At 47.0% G+C, this 24,876-nt stretch overlaps 1 protein-coding gene across 4 annotated transcripts; it reads right to left on the bottom strand.

The window, feature by feature from the left end:
- Positions 1-1,045: 1,045 nt before the first annotated feature.
- On the bottom strand, positions 1,046-24,623 carry HIPK1 (homeodomain interacting protein kinase 1). 4 transcript variants are annotated; one of them, XM_080358316.1, is made up of 16 exons: positions 24,381-24,623; positions 22,621-23,698; positions 17,396-17,519; positions 16,223-16,342; positions 15,371-15,457; positions 14,418-14,602; positions 13,946-14,108; positions 13,352-13,574; positions 12,391-12,512; positions 10,782-10,916; positions 8,130-8,269; positions 7,789-7,971; positions 7,028-7,243; positions 6,510-6,745; positions 6,006-6,142; positions 1,046-5,585 (listed from the first exon to the last, which is right to left on the bottom strand). In XM_080358316.1, exons 2-16 carry the CDS (start codon positions 23,694-23,696, stop codon positions 5,106-5,108), a joined length of 3,627 nt encoding a protein of 1,208 aa, XP_080214442.1. In that variant the 5' UTR covers positions 23,697-23,698; positions 24,381-24,623; the 3' UTR covers positions 1,046-5,105. The 4 variants fall into 4 exon arrangements, with proteins under 4 accessions (XP_080214442.1, XP_080214440.1, XP_080214441.1 ...); XM_080358314.1 differs by having other exon boundaries at positions 8,130-8,272; XM_080358315.1 differs by lacking the exon at positions 24,381-24,623 and adding an exon at positions 24,038-24,152 and having other exon boundaries at positions 8,130-8,272.
- Between the last annotated feature and the right edge of the window lie 253 nt (positions 24,624-24,876).

Here is a 24,876-nt window from a genome sequence, read left to right on the forward strand (position 1 = left end):
TTTGGGGCCAATTGTTCCAGAGCTGGCGTGGAGCCTCAGAGCAGCTCCCGCACCCCCATGTTGGCCACAGCATGGGGCAGGGCCCGGGTGCGCTGAGATGGATGCGGGTTGCAGCATGACGGACGGAGGGTGCAGTGCGATGGACGGAGGACGCAGCTCTGTGCGCAGGACACAGACAGACCTGTGGCTGAGCCCATGACCTCCCAAGAGCTGCAGGAACGGGCTGGGGCGCCAGCCACGACCTGTGGGTTCCCCGGGCTCTGCGGCTGCAGATCTGCACGGGGCTGAGGTTCAGCCGCACCCGTGTGCAGGCCTGCGATGCTGCACGGGGCGATTGTGCCATCTAGTGCTCCCGCATCCCGCATCCTGCATCCCACATCCTGCATCCCGCATCCTGCATCCCGCAGCACAGGCAGCACAGGACCCAGACGAAGCTGCTGCGCTGGGACCCAGGGACTCACACTGGGCACTCACACACTGCACCAATGCACCGCTGCGCCCCCCAATGCACAGCTGCGCCCCTAATGCACCGCTGCATCCCCAATGCACCACTGAGCCCCCATGCAGAGCTGAGGCGCAATGCACAGCTGAACCCCCAATGCACCGCTGAGCCCCCCAATGCACCGCACAGCACCCCCAATGCACAGGTGCGCCCCTAATGCACCGCCGCACCCCCAATGCACCACTGCACCCCCAATGCACAGCTGCACCCCCAATGCACTGCTGAGCCCCCCAATGCACAGCTGCACCCCTCAATGCACCGCTGAACCCCCAATGCACTGCTGAGCCCCCCAATGCACCGCACATCACCCCCAATGCACAGCTGTGCCCCCAGTGCGCCACTGAGCCCCACAACGCACCGCTGCATTCCCAATGCACCGCTGAGCCCCCCAATGCACAGCTGCATCCCCCAATGCACAGCTGAGCCCCCAATGCACCACTGCGCCCCACTGTCAGCAGCAAACCACCCACCAACTCATATTTAATCCCAGCTGTGCCAAACCCCCTTTCCCATCCCTTTTAATAGATCAAGTGACCCAATGAATAGAGTACAGAAAATTAACCCTTTTTTATTGATGCATTGCAATTGTTCTACATTTTTACCATATTATGTAGAAAATACTTAAAATACAAGCTACTTTGTAAAACCAAAGACAAACATTGAATCCAAAGATAAACTATGTTTTCACAATGGACCCTTTTCCCATATAGTTAGTATTAAATTTTTAAATATCTATTTCTTTTGTTAAAATGATTTTTACATACCCCCTAAGTACATCAGCAATACAAACATAGATCAGTAATTGTCAGAAACTACCTGTATCTAGCGGCTTGTAAAAAGGAAGAGCACAACCATAAAAGAAAGTTGAATTTTACACAGTAACTAGCATATCAAATACATTTAATAAAGTAGGAATTCCATTGCAATATCAAGGATTCAAGCAGAAATACTAACATTACATATAATGTACTGCTACATGTAGTGAGATAGATAATATTCCAAGCTGAATCTGAAATCACACATTATATAAAGTTTAGCAACAAACAACCATGTGGACATGCGGCACCATTCAGAAGTTTAAATTAAAAAGAGAAAGCAGGGCTGTGCCAATCCTGTCATTTAGAAGCAATTTAGTTCCGTGTACTGAAAGAAACGGCGGAGTCGGGGGTGAGCTGCCGCGTCCCATCGCTCGCTATGCGGGAAAGCGCTAATACCCGTCGGGTAAGAGAACAACTGGTTTAACTGGTCAAGAATCACACAGAGTCCAGATGGGACCACGGGTGTCAAATACTCAAAAGGTGAATCCCAAAGTAGCTTTAAAAAAATTCAGGAGGACTCCGGTTTCTACCCAGAGACAGCACATTTCTTTACAAGATACGTGTAGCGGCTCTGACAACGCCGGGAGTCAATTCTTTAATGTCATTTGGAAGCTGGATATGCATGGAAAGAAGGGATGTGTCTCCTTAGAGCAGACTACAATGGACTTAAACTGGGCAACACATACTGGGAGAACCCCCCACAGTGGAAAGCCGGCCCTGCCGGGTGGGTTTGCTCACTTGGGTTACACTGAGTGTCCCAGGGGAGTTTCAGGGTCGTCGACAACTTGTTTTAAATGGCAAATGTTTCACTTGGCCCACGTCGTTTCCATCTCGTCCCCATTGTTCCAATAACATTTGGAAACCTGGACGGTGGAAGAGACGCCGACGCGTTTTGTGGGCACATGTGATTGGGTTGAACCAAGTAATAGGGACTCTAAGCGGGTACTTTAATCTGCTTTTGGGGGGGAAGCGGGCAAGTTCTTCTCAAAATTATTAGCATATTTTGCTAAAGCTTTGGGTTTTTTTCCATTTGGATTTCACGGCGAACACTTCGCTATTTGTGAAACAGGGAATGTTTTCCCGCAACAGGAATTGGAGCTTGTTCTGCCTTTCGATGGAAAGGCACAACTCTGTACCCAAGAGATCTCAAGGCAAGTACTGAACACAAGCAACGCAAGATGGAGAAAAAGAAAGCGCCCACGGCAACAAACAGCATCGTTTACACCGACAACGTGGGACGGCACCATCGGCTGCTTGTCCGCACGCCCACAGACGTGCTCTAAAATACACCCAACAACGTCGCTAATGCTACCGTCCCGTTCCAAAGCCCTTGAGCCCTGTTGGAAGAGATGCCAAACCTTTAACAGTTCACCCATCTCAGGCCAGGCCAGGCTCTTCTCTCAATAACATGGAACTTCAGGAGTGACTTTTGCACCGGTCAGAGAACCGGCCGCTCTTCCACGGGGACGGAACATCAGCCGCGGTTCGAGGTCGCCAAACCTCTTATTGCTGCGGTTATACAATCGCCCAAGCCAGTTTATCATCCGTTTGGACAAGATACTTGAATCTACGTACTGAAGATGAGAAATAATTCCTACTACAAGGGACCCAAGGAAACAAAGCATAGTTTTATAAGCTGCACTGATTACCCAAAGTGAGTATTTCCTCTGGACACTAACTAGGGCTACAGCGGACAAACCTTCCCAACAACTCCACACTAGCAGTAGCGTTACAAAACTTTTTAATGGTATTATGTGCTTTACAGCAGGCTCTCTTTGGTATAAATATTCTATCACCAAGCTAGCAATATTTTACAAGAAATGTCTGCTATTAACGTGGGGCAAGGTAACACCATACTAATCTACCAAAAAAGTGATTGCACATATTTAATCACTTCTGCAGTATTAGACTAAACATTCCAATGCATTCCCAGCACTACCTTATCCGAAATGCACTGACAGACATCTAACAGTACATGTGCCATTTGAAGGAAAAAGCTTTAAGGAAACATCGCTTCACTCCGAACAAAGAACGACGCAAACAAACCAAACCCAAAAACGTAGCTTTTTGATGACGGCGTTAAAACTGAGAAGGACGCACCTACGCGACAGAACTGCGGGTCTTGCTGTGATAAGCTGAGTGAATTGCTTCAATTCGACGGGGGTTGCTGGTCCCTCGTAAGGCAAGCTCACTGTAAACTCTAGTCACACTACGGCATCATTTAAGGCACTACAATAAGGGGACACACCAAACAACTCTTCATCACACATACCTGTGCAAAACAAATCAGAAGGTCTCCTCTCCTCACCCGAAGCTCTACTCCTCTCCCAGTGCTACAGTGATGAGCTCTAACCATTGCATTATATCACATACATTCCGACATGAATCAATTCATTTTGGTTTAAATACAAAGGATACATCGACTCCATCCCCAGGAACGGTCAGGGATTAGACAAACACTACGTACAGAGTTCAAGTATAATCACTACACATTTTGATTACAAAGACAGAACGTTTGGGGTTAGCAGGAAGTTTTGCTTGTTATATTTTTTTCTAATCAATATGTACATATTTCATTTTATGTAAAATATTAAAACACCACCAATACAAAACTTCTAAAATAGTTTTAAATTCAGTAATAAACTTTAAAATCTGGATTTTTTTTTCCTTTTTTTTCTTTTTCTTTCCTTTTTTTTTGTCAATTTTTGTTTTGATTCCTACATGCACGTACTGTATACAAGTCTTAGTAAGAGCGCTTTAAAGTAGCTGTTGACATATCCAGAAGGATACGCTCACAGAGTATAAAAAGCTGTACACATCAATACAGTGATGTTTCGTTGGACTTCAACTTCAACTCCCTCCTAAATGAACCAGGTGAGGAAAAGTATTAAGACAAACAGACCGAAGGAAAGCCCTGTGCTTCTGTGAAGGAATCCAGCTCCGTTATAGGGCCGGCACCTAATACGCTGCAGAAACCAAATTTTAGAGCGATGCTGCGCTATTCGTTCACAACCGAAGACTGCAGCGTCCTGGCAAAGCTGCTGAGTTCTGATACACAGTGAGATCTTGAATGCGGTTTGAAAACCTAGAGGAATTCGGCAATGGATGCAAGAAAAATTCAGCCGTGTTATGGAGACACAACGATACGTGGACTCCTGAACACCCAGCGCTGCTGGTACAAGGCAGCACCTCTACCAGTCCTCAAACAAAGCAGAGAAGTAAACAAAAGACGTTGCCAGTAACATATACGGAGATGTAATGGCTTTTGCAGAACCAGCAATTTGTTAGAGACAAAGTGTATTAGAGAACAAAAGTTAAAGTATTAAACTTGATTTTAAAACTGCCCCAGCAACACAATGAGATAAACGTGCATTACTTTTTTAGTGGCAACATGGATTTGTGCAAGCTGCTAAAATATAATCTGCTAGTCTTTTTGTTTAAGTTACACAAGTTAAAAAAGTCATCAGGATCTGTCTTCCCAGACACTAATTGTCCTTTCTCCTTTCGATTAGCACAACAGAACGATTTTAAATAAACGTAACCATGAACTTTTTAAAAGCATCTATAAAAAGTAATCAAAATCTTTAAAAACTTAATTAGTGACCCTCGTACTGGTAACAAAGCATGCTGCTCAGTTAGTGACTGAACTCACTAGAGACATTTTTGAACAACACACAATCAGATCAAGGAGAAACGAAAACCGGGCAGTCATTACCAGGCAAAGGTTCACCTGAAATCCTTCTCCGCTCTCTCGGGCCTATAGCAGGACAGTGCTTTAGTAGGAACTACAAGTACGAGTACTGGTTGATCTTCGTAGGGCTCAGCGGGTATCCAGTGTAAATAGCAGATCCTCTGGAAGCACCAATATAGGACTGGGGAGCAAACTGGTGTTGGTACTGGGCAGGCGGGACGTTTGCGGAGGTGAGCAGACTCGGGCCGACGCTGACGGGGACCTGGTGGACGAGCGTGCTGGGGTGGGCAGCGTACGTGGCGTGTCGCGAGGAGCCCTGAGGGGAGAAGAGGTGGGCAATGGAGGTGGTGGAGCCCAGCGTGGCCGCCGTGGTCGGAGCGTACGTGTACATGTGGGGCTGGCTGGAGAGGTGCGCGTTGGCCGTGGCCAGGTGGGGATGCACCGGGCTGCTGTGCTGAAACGTGTAGGGAGCCTGAGAAATAGTTGACGTGAGGGGCGCCACGTAAGCCTGCTGCCTACGGGGGACGGCGTTTCCACTTCTCTCCTGTGAGGCCAGCACTGTCGTTTGCTGGTTCTGCAGAGAGAACAGAATCACAGAATCATTTTGGTTGGAAAAGCCCCTCAAGATCATGGAGACCAACTGTTGCCCACCCCTGGCACTGCCCCATGTCCTGAGAACCTCATGTCTGTCTGTCCAGCCCTCCAGGGATGGTGACTCCAGCACTGCCCTGGGCAGCCTGTTCCAATGCCCCACAGCCCTTTGGGGAAGAAATTGTTCCCCAGACCCAACCTCACCCTCCCCTGGCGCAACTTGAGGCCATTTCCTCTGCTCCTGGCGCTTGTTCCTGGGGAGCAGAGCCCGACCCCCCCTGGCTCCAAGCTCCTTTCAGGCAGTTCAGAGATCAGAAGGTCTCCCCTCCGCTCTTGTTCTCCAGCTGAACCCCCCACGCCCCTCAGCCGCTCCTCGAAGACGCAGATACAGTCAGTGGCTCACCTGGCTGAGATTGAGGGGCTGCACACCATTTGTCACCACACGGTGCGAGCGGTACCCGGTCGGCGTGATGCAGCATCCTGACGACTGCCCACTCACAGAGGCCACTGGTTTGGTCTTACTGGTGCTGCTCAGGATGCCTGGAAGATGTCAAAACTTTAGCCCCTTCTTCCCTTTCACACACTGTGACAACCAGCTTAGGTAACCAAAGAACACACAAGGAGTATTTCCACAATAGAGCCTTTTCTTCAATCACGATTTAAAATCTGATTTTACAAGAAATCATTGGGGATTTTTACAGATCTTTCTAAGTGCAGCCAAACATATACAAAAGGTAAATCTATCAATGAAACTGAAAGCAGAGCAAGACTCGCACTCTCAGAACAGCAGCTGTGAAAACAAAAGCTGATGAAGACCCAACGCAGAGCCTGAGACTGTCAGGGATAAGACAGCACTTGAGCCTTGGCAAAAACTCCTGAGCACAGCAGCCTGGGACAGCACACCTACCTGAAGCCTGGGTAGCGACGATGCAGTCATTGAGCTGTGTTTTCAGCGGTGGCACGATGATGGTCCGAGAGCTGGAGCTGTCAGCCGCTCCTCTGCTCTGCTCCAGGGCACTGCCCGTACTCCTGAGAGAGGAAAGGGGGTCTGTGGCGTAGGGGCTGTTCAGGGAGGAGTCGGAATCAGGGGAGTCGTTAACAGTCACGTAGCTGATGACATTGGATCTCTGCTTCATGCCCAAACTGCAGGGAAACAGAAACACAAAAAACCCCCACAAATGAGGAACATTCTAGCTTATACCACAAGACACAAGAGATCTCCCTCTGGGATCTCACACCTTCCCTCTTTGTCATATGAAGTTCTGATTAACTAGAGGCACAAACAAACAGCACAACCAACATGATGCAGTATTTTCTGCCTTACACAGTGCTTTTAAGCCTAGCCAAGGCTTTGCCTGTAGCGTTCTCCACTCTCCTTGACGCTTGGGCTGAGCTCAGGACTGGCTTGCTAAACGAACTTCCTACCTGGCAGGTTTGTATTTGCTGTCCTCTTCCTCATCAGTGTCGCTGCGGATGGTGATGACACTGACAGGTGGGCTTGGAGTGTCTGGGATTACAATGGGCTGGTGCTGCTCCTGCACCGGGACGAGCACGTTGGAAGAGGAGGAGGTGGAGCGCAGGGGACTGCTCCCAATGAGCGAGTAAACTTGGGAGGGCACAGTCTCTAGAGTTGAGCTGGGCCTGAAAGAAAACCAAAGCAGCATTCAGCTGTGCATCAGCACGTCAGGATAAACCAGCCCCAGCATTACGAACAGAGCACACATACACGACGAAACAACGTGACACACACAAGGAGGACCTCAGTGCGCACACTCACACCAGAACAAGCCCCAGAACACACCCCAGAGGGACCAACGCACCCAGCGATGCTCTGAACTGGGCTGATGAGTCTCAACACTGCCAGAAACCTGCTAACCCTCCTTAGACAGATCTGGATTCTGTCACTTGTGTTGCCACAGCACCAACACACCCTGAACGTGTAAAACCTCCCTTATACAGTGCAGTAAAGCGCTTGGGCAGCCACATCCCTTGCACTCCCCCTGAAATCAGTATGACTTGTACTAGTGACTGCAGTATAGAGACTTTTTCCAAGACACCTTTAAACGCAACTTAAAAAGTTAGGCAGGCAATGCCTCTATGATCAGAAGACCGGTTTTTCATACCATAAGGGCAACATCCACAAACACACCCTCAGTCTTTCCAGGCAGGGCAAGAAAAAGCCTTACTTGGCTGCGCTGGGGGCCGGCTGCTTGTTCTTCTTGGCTGGCACGTTGCTGCTTTGCTGCTGCCGAACAACATGAGCAACCCCAACGTTCAGAGGCTGCGCTGTAGCTAACGTCACGTGGTTGGTCAGTAGCGATGGCTGTTGCATGAGGGTGCTGTACTGATTTCCATGGGAATGTGTATTCCTGGAGCAGGGAAAGAAAAAAACACCCAAACGCCCTCACTATGCTGCAGGCACCGCAAGATGCACCAAGCCCCTGTGTGGTTTTGAAGGGAAGGGAGGAATTGTGTGCGCTGCAGGCGGTGTTGCGATGGCGCAGCCGGACCCTGTGCACAATCCTACCTCCAGTCAGCTAATTGCTGGCTGCCGCCGATCGTCTCCGGAATCACAGCCGCTGGCTGAACGGAGTTGTGCAAAGCAACCCCCGGGAGCTGCTGCCAGGTGGAAGGAAGGAGAATCTGCTGCGTTCCCCCCGGCCAGGCCTGCTGCAAAACAACAAACACAGACACGGCTTCACTAGATTTCAGTTCCTACCGGTGCGAAGAGAGAGATTTGTTCCAAGCAATCAACGCACTGGTGTAGATTGTTAACTTGCAGAGATAACGCAACGTCATTGCACTTTCTCAAAAGGTCTTGGTACAGTAAGAGAATGAGGAAAGCAGAGGAACAAGCTTCCCCTGACGCTTTGCTAACCTTTGGTATCACAGATATCACCTGGGGAACGCGCGCTGATATCGCACAGCAGAGTGCAGCGGGTATTGTACCGCCAGATGCAGCGTGAGCGTTCAGGACTGTTTCTGTATCTAAGTTTGCGCACACTGCTCTGCCAAAGGATTCCAAAATATGAAGCCAATTTGGTCCTTTCTCTTTTTCTGCCTTACAGGGCTCAAACTGAGACAGTGTCACTATGGTGGGATTCACCCCACCTCAACTAAAGCATTTAAGAAAAGCCACATTGAGAAACACGTAGTTACAAGGCAGATACGTGAAGATATTTTCAAGTCGTTAATATTTTTAATGTTCCTGTTCCAATTGACACAATGCATTAAAGAAAATGGCAGTACGATGTTTCTATGATTTTGAAAAGATATGGCTCTCTTTGTAGCAGTTTGAACTGCAAAACCATCAACATCTGCTGTTTTACATAAAATATTTCTGCAAGTAACAGATCCACTTATTACAAATACTGGTTCCAAACAAGAAGCCTTCAAAGCTGAGAACTGCTAAAACCTCTGCCAACATAAGCAGAATAATATATATATTAAAAAAAAAAAAGAGAAATATGTTAAAAGTCACACCATGCGTCTTTCCAAAAGCCAACACCTGCACAAGACAAAGCAGAGAGTTTAATACAGCAAGATATAAATTCCCAATGAGAGGCAGAAATCGGGCCTTCCAAGCGACGAACTGTTTTGACAGAGGAAGGACAAAAATATGCAAAGCTTAGCAAATGGCTAATGCGAACTCAGGGGAAGCAGCAAGGGAGAAGTGTCGGAAGCACTAAAGGTGAGCAAATTCACACCAAAGGCTCCCAGAATCCAACCAGAAATGGTTAATCCTCCAGAGGAACTCAGAACCCAGGCTCACAGTCTGGAGACAGCTGGCTCTGACCCCCACGGCTGTACAGGGGAGTTGAACATCAAGTCCACTGCACACACACAGGAAAATTGAATTTGCCTGTTGAATCAAAAGCCCAAATGCACTTTTGAAAACATCGGTAACGACTCACTTGTGTCCCGAGCTCTGCTACAGTCACCCCTTGCCGTTTTCTGAGCCTAGATTGCAGCCTTTCAGCAATCCAAATTGAAGAGGAAAGGAGATGCATCTCCGGGTCTGTTCAGCTCAGAGCCGTGACCCAGGAGAACCCGCTCTCCTGCTTCCCACCCTCCGAAACACGGAGCGGACACCTCGGTTCGGGAGAACCCAAAGGAGTAGGTTTGAATTTCAGTACAGGTATGACTTGAGCAAATTCCACTTCAGCAGAGGTCTCCCCCTCTTGGAAGAAAACGACACTCAAACTACCACTTTAAAGCCACAAGAAACAACATGGTTCACATAATGGGATGTGCTTTGAAAGACATGTGAGGATACCAGCACTTCAGTGCACTGCGATGTTTTCAGGAGCTTCACTGATCTGATTCTGGAGTTTTACAATGACTTCTTTGTGGCACTTACAAAGTTGTTCCGATGCAGGTGCCAAATGAATACAGAAGAGGACAATTTTGAAAACTTATGCTTCTTAAAAGTGTACTCATTCCCTTCCCCATCTTTTTTAAAAATTGGTCCAAATAGCCTAAAAACTAACTATTGCCATTTTGGATACTAGAGCTCACCTTTAATTTCAACCAAGAAATACATACGAACTGAAAGTATCTGTGAAGAACGATATCTTTATCTGGATGAAGGAAGCTACCTGTAATTGGCTATAAATAACAAAAGGCCAGAAAATTATTGTCAATGTTCAACAGAGGTTAAGAGAAATCGACTTCTAAAGCGATACATTAAAGAATTTGCTATCGTTAGAGATTTTAGCCTGTGCTCAATGACCTGAAACATTTCTACATGCAAAGCAGCTTTACACATGTTGTCAACAAAATATGTAGCTAACTTGCCAAGTAGTTCAAATTCTGGCCATCCAGGTACCTGTAGCAGAGTCAAGCTAAAGGCTGATTCCTTCGTATTCAACAATCAAAAGGCAAAGGTAGGACAGTAAGCGAAGAACAAGAACAATTATAACTCTTCTACAGTATAGCTTAGAAGAGCTTTGTAATACTAGGCTAGCAAAAAGTAATAGTCAATGGATCTGGATTCTTTACAGAGCCACACTAAACGTCAGAGTCAGACAGTGCTTCAGCAATGTTGGGGAGGAAAACAACAAGACATTAAGATGTAGCAAGAACACAGCCACAAGATGGCACATGCTTCCATGCCCTCTGCAAGTCTAAGTTAAAACAAAAAACTCAGTTAGTGAACACAATCAAGGGAGGCAATTACCAGTACTGCAGCCGTCTGTTCGACTAGCGCCGGCCGGCCGGCTGCGCAGTTCAGAGTAAAGGGCACCGCATACTGCGGCGTGATGGTGGCTACTTGAGGATGAAGAGTTGCTACCATTAGTGGTGTACAGCTTCCCTGAAATGTAGATCAGGCAGTGAGTGAAACAAACGTACGGAGGCAGGACAAGCGGGTTCAGAAATAGGGCCAGCAAAGGTTTCGCCTCGCTGGCAGACTCCGGATTGCAATGGATGCGGTGAAACCATCACCCAGACGCATTCCTCTAAGCGGTTCCCTGAGGGGAACACAAGGAACGGGGAATTTGGGATGGGGATCTGTCCAGTGACACAGTTAAAAGGTCAAAATGAAATAGTGGGCAGCTCTCGATATACTCTACCGGGTTCCAGAGAGAAGTTACACTGTGTGCGCTGCGCTACCCGGAACGCAAAGGGCGCCCGAGCGGGACGCAGCGCTCACTATCGCGCCTGCAAATTCACAGCCAGCGCTCTCGGAAAGAGATAAACTACGGGATTTAACAGAAGGCACCGTGGGTCTTTTGTATTGTGAAAAAGCAAAGTCATCTGTGATCAAACTACCAAGACACATATTAGTCCAGCAAACGTCTAATTAAAAGTAGATTCTTAGTGTGTAGTTTGCACCCTCAGGAAAAGCAGGGCTTGGGTTCAGGTGGGCTCCTTCTGCTTTGTTTTGGACACCGTTACCTGCGTAGTTAGGCTAAACAAACCCAATCACCAAATGCCACCTAAATTATTTGGACTGGACAATCTAAAAATCACTCCTCTACAATTAGGAAAGCACAATATGCTGCCTGAAGAGTAAAACTAATAAAGTGTGTGTTAGTGTCAGCAAAAACTAAAACTATGCAAATAAATAAAAGTGTGTTTAATTATAAAGGCAATTACAATTTTTCAGTTAATGAAACCTGTGAATCACTGCACACTCTCTATATATTAAAGCATTCGTTTTTGGAAATATAAAGTAGTTTTAATTTATGACACATCACTAATGTTTAAAACATATTTTACAACGATTTGTGATTTTCGCTATCACATTTGTTCAAGCTGCAAACAACATATATAGATACATCATGGCTATACATCAATTCGCACTAGCAATGTAACTAATGGAGAAGGATTCAGAAATAATTTAGTTGACCTGAAGATGAAATCTGACCATCAGTGATCTGTGTTGCCGCTTCTGTTTTCTGGGATCTTGCTTCTCACAGAAACGATTTCTTCTAAAACATTTTTAAAGGGTAGGCAAAAAATGTACAGCACTACCTGTAAGGCAGCGCACACCCGTGAAACAACACAGCCTGTTTTAGCAGCTGAAAACTGTATCTTTACTCCTGTTATTAAATCAAACGCCTAAAAGCAGGGAGGCATGTGATATAAAATAGTTTAGACGTCAAATATTCCAGAAAAACAAAACAAAATGAGAAAACACTGTCTGAGATCTGCATTTAACCTTTTGGAGTGTTGGGAGAAGCCCCTGCACTCACCCCAGCACCAGCGGGGCAGCCAGGTTCTCCTGGACGGTGGCAGGAGTTGCAGTTGGCTCTATTGATTTTTATTGAATGTATTTGTTTTACCTGTGTGAGCACTCCAGACTGGATCTGCAGTGGCTGCGCTGCAGGGGCTTGTGGTACGATCGGGACAGCGTTCTCCATCCTCACGGGGAACCCAGAATGCTTTGTAGTTGCCTGGAGTCCGGCTGTGGAGGACAAGAACACATCACCGCTAAGCTGCTTCATTAGTTTCTTCAGTTTCTTTCCAAAATCAAATTCCTACCAGGTCAGGGCAGAACACAGGGTCACATGAAAAGAACGAAAAGCTGTTCCCTTTGACAAAAGCATCCTAATAAAAAACCACCTGAAATAAGTAATATTTGTGCAGTTCCGGTACACCAAAGGGCACTGATGGACAACCAGGCCCCCAGAGCTCCATCGAAGTCCATAGTCTTGTTTTCAGGAACACAGATAACACAGACAACTAATTCTATGTTGCTTGAGACTAAGTTCAAAGTTTAAACTTTCCACTACCAGTTCCCTGTTCATATATAACCCTTCATACGAGCACAATCCAGACAGAAGCATGAACAGGATGAACAGAGCCAGGCTTGCGCTGACCTCACGGACTCGCAATCTGTGACTATTTGCTGCTGGCAAACCACACGGCTGCAGCAGGGCTTGCGACTCCTGCCACACAACACTCAGCATGACACTTTCTTATTTTCAGATAGGTCTGGCTGCTCTGCTCACTGCTCTTGGGGAACGCTGGTACGTTCAGTTTGGGGGGAAAAACTGGTTGAGCAACCAGATGCAGACTGCAGCCTGGGCAGGTAAGATGCTGTCACCTGTTCCAGCATGACCTGGAAGAGAACCAAACCATCTGCACATGCCTGACCTCATTCCGCACTTCCATCTGATGCAAGAGCTCCGTGCGACACGCACAGCGTGGTCTTCTGCGCTTTCTCAATTTACTGCAAATTACAGCTTCTCGCTTCCGCCCAGCTGCAACCGCAGCACCACAACAAAGGGTTTCTCCACTTACTTTGAAAAGCAGGGGGACAAACGATGAACGTTTGCTGGAACGGGTCAGTTTGCGTGCAGATCTGGGTGGTTCCGGGCTGCAAGGAAACGCTCTGCTGTGCCACTCCTGCAACCGGCGCTGCAGACGATGGGTACAGGGCAGACTGATAGTTCAGCAGCGAGACATCTGAGTTTGCCAGCGAAAGAGTAGCAGCAGCAGTAGAATTGGAAGCCAAAACACTGGCCTAGGGGGAAAAACCACAATAATAAATCAAATTTATCACTCCTACTTATTATAAAACAAACAAGAGGAACCATCAGTATTATGATATGCAGGAAACACCAGGGAAAGGTTTCAGGTAATACAACAACAAAGGAGAAAACTATGGATTGCACCAACTTCACTTATGTTGCTGAACAGACAGGCAAACATGAGTATGTAAAGTAAGGAGACTGCCTTGGTCTGAGTTTTGGAAAATCAGATGTCAAGACAAGACTACAAATTCTGGCAAGCAATTCAAATGCAGTATTTTGCAGAACACGATTAGGCTTGAAGGCACAAACTTAGACTGCTCGGTTTCTTTGATTAGTGTAAAACAGATAACAGATGCTGTACCTGATTGTGTACTGTGTTGAGCTGGTTGTTAAAGCTCATGGTCAGATTTGTGCTTGTATTAGGAGCAACATGAGTGGTGAACGGGCTCTTAATCTGATTCACTGTATCATACATGTTAACTCTTCGCTTGCAAATCTCCATGTTCTGAAAGCAAGATTTCACACTGAAACAGAACGACAGAAGGAAAATATCAGATATGTAAAACCAGCACAAAGACACGACAGATTCCCAACTTTATACAAACGCCTTTAGGTTTAAGTTCTTTTTTTTTTAAAAAAAAAAAACAAACAACAAAGAATGTCCTAAAACATGAAAAGGAAGCCTATGAACATTCCATTCCTTACACATGCCATTGCTATTTTCAGATCAGCCTGAAACTGCAGAAAACAGCTTTGACAGAAAGCAGAATAGTGCTGTTCTGCGTTTCCAATGAGTCCTCCTGAAACAAACCAAGAAATCTAAGGCAGCCTACTGGTTACTGTGTGGGAAATCCAGGAGATGCGTCATTGTGACAAACGGATGGTTCAAAGTCTTCAGTGGAGTAATTCTCTTATCTGCATCAATTGTCAACATTTTCTTCAACAAGTCAATGTATTCCCTTCGGTCAGCCTTCTCTGCCAACATGTCAGTCCCTTCTAAGTCTGTAGACATATTCACCTTGAAAATAAAATGAGAGGAGTTTGCACAAACATCAAATCAACTGCTACTTAACAATTCAGTAATTTCACATCAAGAAAAAATATTTATTAAGCACTTCTGCCTCTTAGCCAGCTTAACTTTAGGTACTAGAGTGCTAACACACCCTTTCCCTTGCTCATTCTATAGAAAGAGTTGAACTCGCAGATGGATTCCTCATCTGAACGTGAAGTTGGTCTGTTCAACGGGTATCAACCAGACTCCATTCTCCACTGCCTGGTATTATCAGCAAATCAGAACGGCAAGATTCTACATTCTCTGTGCAGATGTAAAGCGATAACAGCTACAAAAGCAACAGAAAACTGAGATTCAAGGCCTCGTGGTATTAAAACCACTCACATATTCCTTCATTTTACCTCTGAAAACAGAACGAAAAAACAGAATGATCTGTCGTTCTTGTCAATATTTCCAAAGTCCAATAAGAGGCCTAATCCTATAAACACATCCGGAGGTGCTTGACTACTTCTAGCAATAACCAGCTAAGCACATTTGTCACATCTACCGGATCAAGGCCTAAGAAAACCCAATAAATGTCTAACAGCTCCACAATTAACATTTTGATAGTCTTTAATACGGTGATTTCTGATGCAAATTAGCACCACCGCAAACCTACATCAACGTTCTGAAAGGAAGAGGACTGCTCCAGCACAGGAGACTCATTTTTAGAGATCCCAATAATGTGTGTAATTAACGAGATAGTTATCTGTGTGTTACGAGACACCCACATACCTGCGCCATATCATCCAAACAGTTGAATATATATTTCCGAGCTTCTTTTGATTTTATACCTGTCTCCAACTCATGTTCTTCTGGGGTCTAGAAAAGAAAGCATTTGGTAATATAAACAGAGATATCGCATATTGATTAAGAAAAAGCAGCAAGAGAAGAGCCATGCCGGGTGGTCTTTTGCCTGCTTTAAAACAAATCACACGCCAGAAGGCCAAACCAAACCAGCCTTGGGTTCCCATTTCCTCAACTAGAAAGATCACTCATTGCAAAGCCGAATTACCAACAGGATGATTTCATTTCAAGGCCTCATTAGGTAGTGCTAATGCCAGAAGAACTGATGATTTCTGATTTCGGAAAAGGGTATAAATGTTTTAAATAGCTCTTTTACAAAGAATGCGGCAAAATCCCCTTCCTTTTGCTGCCCAGCTTTAAATGCAAATGAAGCATATATCCGATACTCTCCTGTCCTCTGCCAATACACTAATATATTTCTGTTAAACTAACAAACACCGCCATGGAACACTCCCTCTTTTACTCTTTGTATTGTCAGGAGATGACAACAAGATGACATGCTGCACCAAGACTGAGCAGGCCATAATAAGTAACCATTATCTCAATTACTTTAACACCCACTCTTTGCTGGTACTATCACGCACAGCTGCTATTGTCAGCTGAGCACCAGGAGGTCTGTATTGTTTCTGAAACAAAATACACAAATCAGCTATATCTGAACGTCGTTGCAAATCCAATCTCCACTCGGGATGTTTTTGCATCGCACTAAGACTGAGAGTAAATTTATATCAAGACATCAATGAACAAAACAGAATTGGGAATTAAAAAAGACAGACAAACCTTCAGCCTCCACAGTGGGTATCCCAAATTCGGATCTCTGTTAAAAAACCTGCTTGTTTTCGTTCCCGCACTGAGAAGATACTCTGCTGGAAGGCCTTGAGTTTGTGAAATATAACGAATCTAGGAAAGAAAATTCCAGATGTTGCACAATTGCTAATGCTATTTGCTGTCAGTGAGAAATGTGCCATTGCCGTTGTCATGACTCTCCCCTCTCCTAAGTTGTAGCTGAGCTTTCAGTTGCTGCTGTAGAATCCCAGAACACACAAAAGCAAGTCATCCCTATTTTTCAAGGGCAATTGAGATATCAAAATCAAGCACATGGAGTCACACCTCCTGCTGCCTCACAAAGGACTGCAATATCCTATCTGTTAAGCAATGGAAAAAGCGCCTCCACCCACCTCCACGACTAGATAAGGTTCTCAGAATTACACAAAACTCAGCGTGCAAGGAAACCACCGCGTACCTCAGTTATTTCCTAACTCATGCTGCTCAGTGAGGTACCACTGTGTTTCCTTTGGAAATTTACAGCGCTGGGAAGATCTAACACAAGTAAGTTTTCAAACGTAGTAAGTTTTCATATATTTTATCACATAAGGAAAACTACACATTGTAACAAGCTAACAGCATAAAAACCGCACTGGACGAGTCATCCTCAAATAAAATTCTTGTATAGACTTTTTGCCCTTTTATAGGCAGCTGGCTAGCCCAGGTAATAATGCTAAGTATCCACAGTAAGGACTAATTAGTTCAAGATGCCTTTTCAGGCTCTTGCCCTTGTATTCCAGAGACGGTTTGGAACCCACACTTTGCATGAAACATGAGGGCTGCTGTGGGTATTAACAGGGCAGGAATGATGGGCTTGCTCTGCCTCCACATGGAAAAACTGCCCTCATGGTGAAATTACAGAGGGCGTCTCAAGCCAGGACACACACCTCACTTGTGTTTTGAAAGGAAGGCATTTCAACAGCTTTAGGGTTTGGAAGCCAGGGGGTTAACTGTAAATTAACTCTATATATTGAGTGACTACATTCAACTCAAAACACATGGAACTCCGTGCTCTCCTGTACAACAGAGAGAGACAGGCAATGGGAACACCACAGAAAATGAACTGAAGGTGACAGATGATTGATACAAGATGAAATTTGATGCAGGGTCCGGATGCCGCGGTCTCACCTGGTCGTACTCAGATGCTCCCGGATATAGCGGCCAGCCCAGAAACAGCTCCGCGATCACACAGCCCAGCGACCACATGTCTATAGCTTCGCAGAACGGTAAACCCAGAATAATTTCGGGAGCTCTGGTGGAAAAATAGAAAACAAATTTTAAATCTCTGTTCTTTCTTGTAAACCACCCCAAGCACAGGTAAAACTGTGGCAAGCTGATTCACCTGAAAGGAGGAAATATTTCTTCAAGTGGCCTAAAAAATCCCAACTTTTTGAACAGTTAGTGGCACATTTTATCGCTGTGGTGCCCCCCAACTCCTAGGTGGTCTTTATGCAATTGGGAGATGAAGCTACTCCTTCAGTAAGCAGTGTAATTACACCTGACAGTACGTATGGTGTGAAGCAGCCCTGAGATAGCACACAACCTGCCCTAAGAGAATCTGGAAGAAAATTATAGCAAACGGGGCTCAGACTTTTCTGGAAGAAGGTGTCAAGATCCCAGGTGACCAGCTGCAGAAGGCTGCCCGTTTTCATGTGGAAAAGCAGCACATGTGCAGAGCCAGAAAAAGGAGCTCTTTGGAGAGCTGCTCGGTTTCTAGCAGTGGCTTTTCACCCAGGGTTTGCTTGGAGAGTTTTGGGTTTGAAACGGATGGACAGAACACAGTTGGCAATTGTGACTGCTCTGCAAGGTTGTGTTACAGGTTTCTGAACCACACCTAATGCAAACTCTACCTGCCTGGCCTTGACAAGAAGGTGATGAAAAAACCTCAGACTCCAGGGAGGATTTGCTTCTGCAACAGGTTGGAATTTCAGGGAGATTTGTGCCTGGGATTGACTCATAACACAAAAGGATGTTTTAGTACAACTCTTCACCTACGCGGAGCTCTGAAACCAACTGCTGACGGTCTGTCAGGCCGAGTTCTGGTCACACATTTGCATACAGCACAAAACCCAAGAGCTGCAAAAACCACGTGAGCTGGTGTGGGAATTTACTCTGGAAAGTACAGGAAACACAAAACCTTCATCTTCTTCACGTGTAACTAACGCAAGTGCAAACCAAGACAGTTAAGTCCTGAACTCCAGGTTACCTATTTTCTGGTTGTGACTGAGATAACACACCCCAGGGCTTGCATTAAATTTCTTGTGTTGCAATGTGGATATATTTCTGTTGTTAAAAAAGGCTCTGAAACCAGTTCTGGTCTTTCTGCAGAATTCTAGAATATTGGGCTTGCATAATGTGCAGGTGTCAATAGATATGACACCTACCTCAACTGTTCAGCTTGAATGTGCCTCCCAAATGTTTGTACACGGCACTGACTCTCCAATTAATCACCCTTAGTGTTGTCGTGACACAGATACAGCTTTTGTTCTAGGTGACTACACAGTTACCATGAGGCAGTCTCCAAAACAAATGTACTCATCATGGTGTCCCTGAGAAAGCACAAGATCTACCAAAAAATGTAAGAGACCTGAACCAGCTGCTTCCTGCAGTGAGTTCATATCTACCCTCTGTTGGTCGGGTTTAAAGCATGGAGGTTCTTCTGGTATGTCTGAGCCCCCCCAAAACCAGAACAATCATATACCTTTAGTAATCTAAATAATAGATCATTTAAGCTAAGACATTCTGACGCCTGCTCTACATGACATTTATCTGTCTCTACCTTGTTGTTTGTCTATCCCTGGCAGCAATCGACTTTGGAATTGTTTGGCATACATGAAAATAAAAAAATGATTGTGCAAATACAATAAGTATCTGATATCTGAATGCTGAATGTCCTGCTAAACATTTAAAGAACTCTGATAGAACACATACAATTGTCTAACAGGTGCAAACTAGACAAATCCATTTCTGTAGTACCTTGGTCTTCACAAGCAGAGTGGGTACGATGCAGCCATTGACACAGGGTTTTCAGAACCCCATATAAATCTACTAGACACTGTATTATCCTTTTCATTATCCTACTTCTGCAGGAATATTCCAATTCAGATAGGACCCAAACCTGGCACATGGAGTGCTGCATGCATGAGTTGCCTTGGTTTGGACCAGCAAACAAACTTGTGGAATAAGTAAAGCATGTTAATCCTTCACAAGTGCATTAAAAAAAATCCCATCAATTCCAACGGAAAGAGAGATTAGCGGCAACAATGGCTGGATGTGGTAGTTTGTTAGTCTTTACCAACATGCTGGACTAGACTTACATATCCTGAAACCTCAATACCAAAGTGATAGCAGGCCGAGCTCTAGGAACCGAGTCCCTAAAAGTGAATAAATGACCTCGCAAGCCACCTGATTTCATTCTCATTGCAAATCCCAATCTCTCTCATGTCCTTTTGCACCACCACAGTTGGTGGCCTCATGAGATGTCGGTTGAAACAGAACAACAGGCAGAGGTCACTTCCACAGCCAGGCTGTCAGGCACTGAAGTGATTTGACGATCTTAAGCTCTTTGAAATAGAAATCAACAACATTCTTTCTTTGCATACACGCTTGCCAAACTCTGACTTCCAAAGTTGGCAAATACACTCAGGCACTCTCAGAAGAGAGAGGATTCACAGCAGCAGCGGAAAAATCCGGGACTCACTTTCAGCATTTCAAAACAGACCATGTTTACACACAGGTCTTCAGCCCTGTCTTGTGAAGCACGACGGTAACACGAAGCTTGTACAACTGCAAATAGCAATGCGGTGAACAACGTGATCGCCGCTCAGAGCTGGATTAGTGAGCAGAGGGCGAGATTTGGCAGCACGCACTGCGGCTTCCAGGCCAGCAGGACTGGGACAGAAGTAGGTCATGTAGCCCAACGCAGAGGTAAGAAACAGATACCATTGCACCCTGAGCTCCCTCAACACCCAGTGTCGCCTCTTCACAGCCCAAATCCTTCAGCTCAGGAGCTCCAGTTTGGCAGGTGTCTTTACACCGACCCACAGGGAACATCAGGATGCCGGGATCTGAATAAGACTCGCGTGATGGCCAGACTGACATATAACACAGGACATGAGTGAATCTCACTCTCGGAACAGCAGGGAGATCAGGCTTCCCAGGGATGTTTCATTTCTGCCAGCTGTCTGCTCCCATCCATCCTTTATCCTCCCTGGGGACAGCAAAAGCAGCCATACCCTCCCAGACCTGGTGTATTATAACGAGCATATATTCTGGTTTGCAGGTTGAGAATTACTGCTAAGAGATCTCAGGACTGGCACAGAAACTGGTCACTGCTTACAAGTATGAAGGCTTTCTCTTCTAGGGTGTGTATATATATATATATATTTTTTTTTATATATATATTTATATATATATATATATATATATATCTCCGAAAATTCACCTTACAGTACCTGAGTTTGGCTGGCTTAGATATCTCTACAGGAGACAGAGGTTACACAAGCGCCAGTAACAGGTATGGAGAACAAAAAAGTGAACACAGAACAAGAAGTTTATTTTTAATGGCTGACAGATCCAAATGAAGACTTGGTCTATACTGTTTTATTAAGCACAGCATTGAAAAAAATTCCAGCTTAGAACTCATCTGAACACTAGTTTGATGTGAACATGGTTGAAGCAATCCGGTTCTCCCACAATAAGCTGGTTTCTATGCCATCTCCATAAATTCCTAGATTATGGATTTTAGTAATCATCACCATTAAACTAATTACATATCTCTAAATATTAGCTTTCCACATCACAGCATTCTTAACTTCAGTCAAGCAGACAGTCTTAAACACCATCTAATCTCAGGTTATTTGCCCTTCTGGCAGCGTCAGTCACCCCTCATCAGGGAGGCACAACAGGCCTGGAGTTCACACACTTCATTCCCAGCAGCCCCTTTAAGATATTTATCATCCCTTGCTGCTTTTTGCCTCAGCAAACCTGTTTTTTTATGATATCAGAAGCTGGAAAGCACTATGTGCCTCTCCAAACTGCTTTGCTCACATGTGTTGCAAGTCAGATAGAGCAGATCCTTGATCAGTGGTCACCTCTTGCAAAGCGACAACAGCAAACAACTGATAATGCATTTTAGACAGCGAGCATTGTAGCAGAGCCGTGGTGCACAGAAGACAACCGCGTTACAAAATATAGCAATAGTTTAGAACTGGAAAAGATCGGGGCCAACAGGCTGAATGAAGATCATGAGGAATGGATTAAGAAAAGTCTCTATCACATGGAAGAAATGTCACAGAAAGCTGGTGCTCAGTGTTGGAGGGAGGAAAAACTAAAAAGGGCAAGAACACGGGGAATGTGAGGGATGAACAGAACAAGCCCACAATAAGACAGGGCTTTAAACTGAGCTAGGAGGACAGGAAAGACATCAAACAGGGCAGAGACACAGGGTGGAGTGTCTCGAGTCCTCTGGCTCGTCTCGGCTGGAAGGACTAGATAGTAGTTAAGTTTTGCGTCAAGTGAGCTCATGTTCTGCTGAAAGCCACCCTGACAACGCAGCACAGATCTTTTCATGTCCCTTTGATGCCAGCAGTTCTTTCTGAATCAATTTACTCACGTCTACTGCTACTTATATTGAAACACACACAATTAACAGAACCAAGCTGGAGGAAGAACTGAAGGAAAACCCACATTTTGCTTTATCTACACAGTTTCTGAGTTTCACCATTTTTGCCCATAGTTTAATTCTTCAAGAGGAGTAGGGTAGAAGCCTTTTCTAGATTTTGCTAAGGGAAGCAGAGATCTCACTCGTCGCCGTTTTAAAAGAGCAACAGGTCCCATGGAAGCGCAATTTATCAAGGGTTGACACAGGAAGTCATGTGCTCCTGAAGCGGGTTCAGACAAAGGCGGAAGCAGAAGAAACAGGATAAAAAGAAACTGGCATCTCTTCTAAATGACCACAGTGAAGGGACTAGTTTCAGATCGGGGTAAAAAACCCCAAATGCGCCACTTATTATACTAGTAGCATACTGCTTCGCTGTTTGCTCTGTCACAAACTGGCGACAGGGTAAAATCAACTTACTGCACTAATTAGGGGTAAGAGGAAGGTATTGGACTGCATACTACGTCACACTTGCAAAGCAGAAGTTTTATTTATATACCGTTTCAGTAGAAATCTCCAGAGATCGTGCAGAACAGGGGACAGGCTGATCATTTCCTCATTTCCCCTTCTCACTGGGATTAAAGCTACTGGCAGAAGAGTTAAGTATTTATGGAGGAAAATCCCAGTACCCCACCAGGATCAGCTTTACTTTGCTCACGCAGCACACGGAAGGGAGCATCGTGTCAGCACTTACCTGTAATAGCGCGACTGCAGGTACGTGGAGCACACAGCCTTGGATACGTGGCTGGCTGAACCGAAGTCGATCACCTTCACTCGGTAGGGCTGGCGCGCGGGATCCACCAACATGATGTTTTCCGGTTTCAAATCGGCGTGTATGAGCCCCAAGCTCTTCAGCTTCATCAAGGCAGTGGCCACTTGCTGCAGAATGGGCCGGATGTATTTCAGGGGCAAAGGACTGAACTTATTTTGCTTTAAGAAATCATACAAGTTCTGTTCTAGCATCTCAAATACAAGGCATGTATGATTCTTGTGTTGAAAGCACTCGTAGGAGCGAACAAAGTTATATTCGTCAGCATTCTCACTGCTCAAGCGAGAGAGGATGCTCACCTCTATCTGGCCCTGCCTAGCATAGGAAGGATGGTTCTTCAGGATTTTGATGGCTACAATCTCCTTCGTGCTACGTTTCCAGCATTTCGCCACCTGCCCAAACGTCCCTCGGCCCAGGAATTCCAGGACCTCGTAGCTGTTTGTCATAGAGCACAGGATCTCATGCTGGACCAGCTGATAATCCCCTTCACCACTGGAACTGCTGCTTTTAGTGGTTACCGTGGTGGTTGTGGCCGCAGCACCCACCGCAGGTCTGTTTTGCAGCATGAGAGGTGGATGTTCCTCAATTATCTGCACACTACCGTTGCTGTCGACCTCTTCACTTTTCCTTTTTAATCCACATTTTTGGTAGGGTTCCAGTAAAGAAACGTTGCTCCTGTGAGTGAGGGTTTGGCTGTTCTGGAAGGACGCGGTTGCGCTGCTGCCCGTGCTGTCGGCTGCCGTGACCACAATGTGCTCGACCGAGGGAGCGGGGAGAAGGAGGTTCTGATCGTACGCGGGGATGCTGAAGTTGGCTACCTGATGAGAGGAGCTGGCTTGCCCTTGAGCTGCTGGGAGGTTTTTGCTGTGGGTGTAATACTTGTCACTGCTGCTCTGTCCTGAAACATCCCAGACAGAGGGCTCCACTTTCAGTTTCTTGGCACTACAGAAGGCACTCGAGGATACTGACGGAGGGGAGAACACCTGCAGCTGTGAGGCCATACCTGGAAAGGAAGAGAACTCATCAGGACTGCTGAGGGGCAGCAGGTTGGGCCGCAACAAGAAACAGAATTAAAAGCATTTTTCTAAGCGCTGTATGGGGCCTGCCACCTTGCATGGCAACCTTCCGACCTGCTGATCCTAAGGGCACGCAGAGAATGAGGCTCCCCAGCGGAAATACTGCACTTCCACTCACCGCCTGCAGCATAAGGAGCAGACAGGTCTTTATCCAGCTTTCTAAAGGCTACAGAAATCCCAGCGCAAAAGGGGGAAACAGCACCGAAGAGAGGAAAACAGCGCGGAAGCTGAGGACGCTGAGAAAATGAAGATCCCTCTCTCCTCACCCCATCCCGGCCTCTCCCCGCTCCAACGTAAAACAGGGTCCACGGGAAATGCACACCACAAAAGTCAAACTTCTCCCGGGCACCGCGCACCCGGGGCAGCGCCCGGCGCTCCCACACAGCGCGGCCCGAGGTCGGCGGCCTCAGCGCGGCCCGGTGCCGTTGCCATCCCCGCCGCGGCCGAACGGCCCCGCCAGCCCGGGCCTTCCCCGCCCCGCGGCCCGGCCCGCAGCGCCGCCCCCGCCCGGAGCGGGGGGCCGGGCCTCCGCCGCGCGGCCGCCGAGGCTTCCCGAGCCCACCGGGCCGCGCCGACCGCCCCCCCGCAGCCCGGCAGGCCCGCACTCACCGCCGGTGGGGGGTTCTCAGCCGCGGGCCGGACCTGCCTGGGGGACACACGGGGGTGCGGAGCCCCACAGCGGGCGCATCATAGCCCCGCCGCGGCCGCCGGCCCGGCCCGCTCGGCCCGCGCACGCCGGGGGGAGCCCCCAGGCCGCTCCGCCGCCGCCAGGCTCCGCCGCGCCCTCTCGGGCCCCCCCCGCTCCGCCTTCCGCCGCCGCCGCCGCCGCCCGGGCCCGAGCGCCCCCGCCGCTCCCGCCGCGCCGCTCCGGGCCGCTCGGCCGCTCGCGCCAGACTGAGCCAGCCGAGCCCCGAGCCGGCCAGGCGGGCCGAGCGCCGAGCCCGCCCACGTGACCGCGCGCGCCGGAAGAGGGCGGGGCGCCGCTCGCCGCCGAGGCGGAAGCGCCTCCCCGGAGTGGGCCCGACGCGGAGCCCGCGGACTCCTCAGCGGCGGAGCGGAGGGGAACCGGTGGGGAACCGGCGGAGCAGGGGGGAAGCGGTTGCGC

The sequence above is a fragment of the Nesoenas mayeri genome (genome assembly GCF_963082525.1).
Source record: "Nesoenas mayeri genome assembly, chromosome: 23".
Classification (NCBI taxonomy): Eukaryota; Metazoa; Chordata; class Aves; order Columbiformes; family Columbidae; genus Nesoenas; species Nesoenas mayeri.

What these genes read in the sequence shown, in the direction of transcription:
- HIPK1 (XM_080358314.1), bottom strand. Translation starts at nt 23,696, where the DNA reads ATGGCCTCACAGCTGCAGGTGTTCTCCCCTCCGTCAGTATCCTCGAGT. An exon ending in CTGCAGTCGCGCTATTACAG is followed by an intron (nt 17,520 to 22,620) that starts GTAAGTGCTGAC and finishes TTTTTCCACCAG; the next exon opens with AGCTCCCGAAATTATTCTGG. An exon ending in CCGGCCCCCAGCGCAGCCAA is followed by an intron (nt 7,244 to 7,788) that starts GTAAGGCTTTTT and finishes GTTTTCTTTCAG; the next exon opens with GCCCAGCTCAACTCTAGAGA.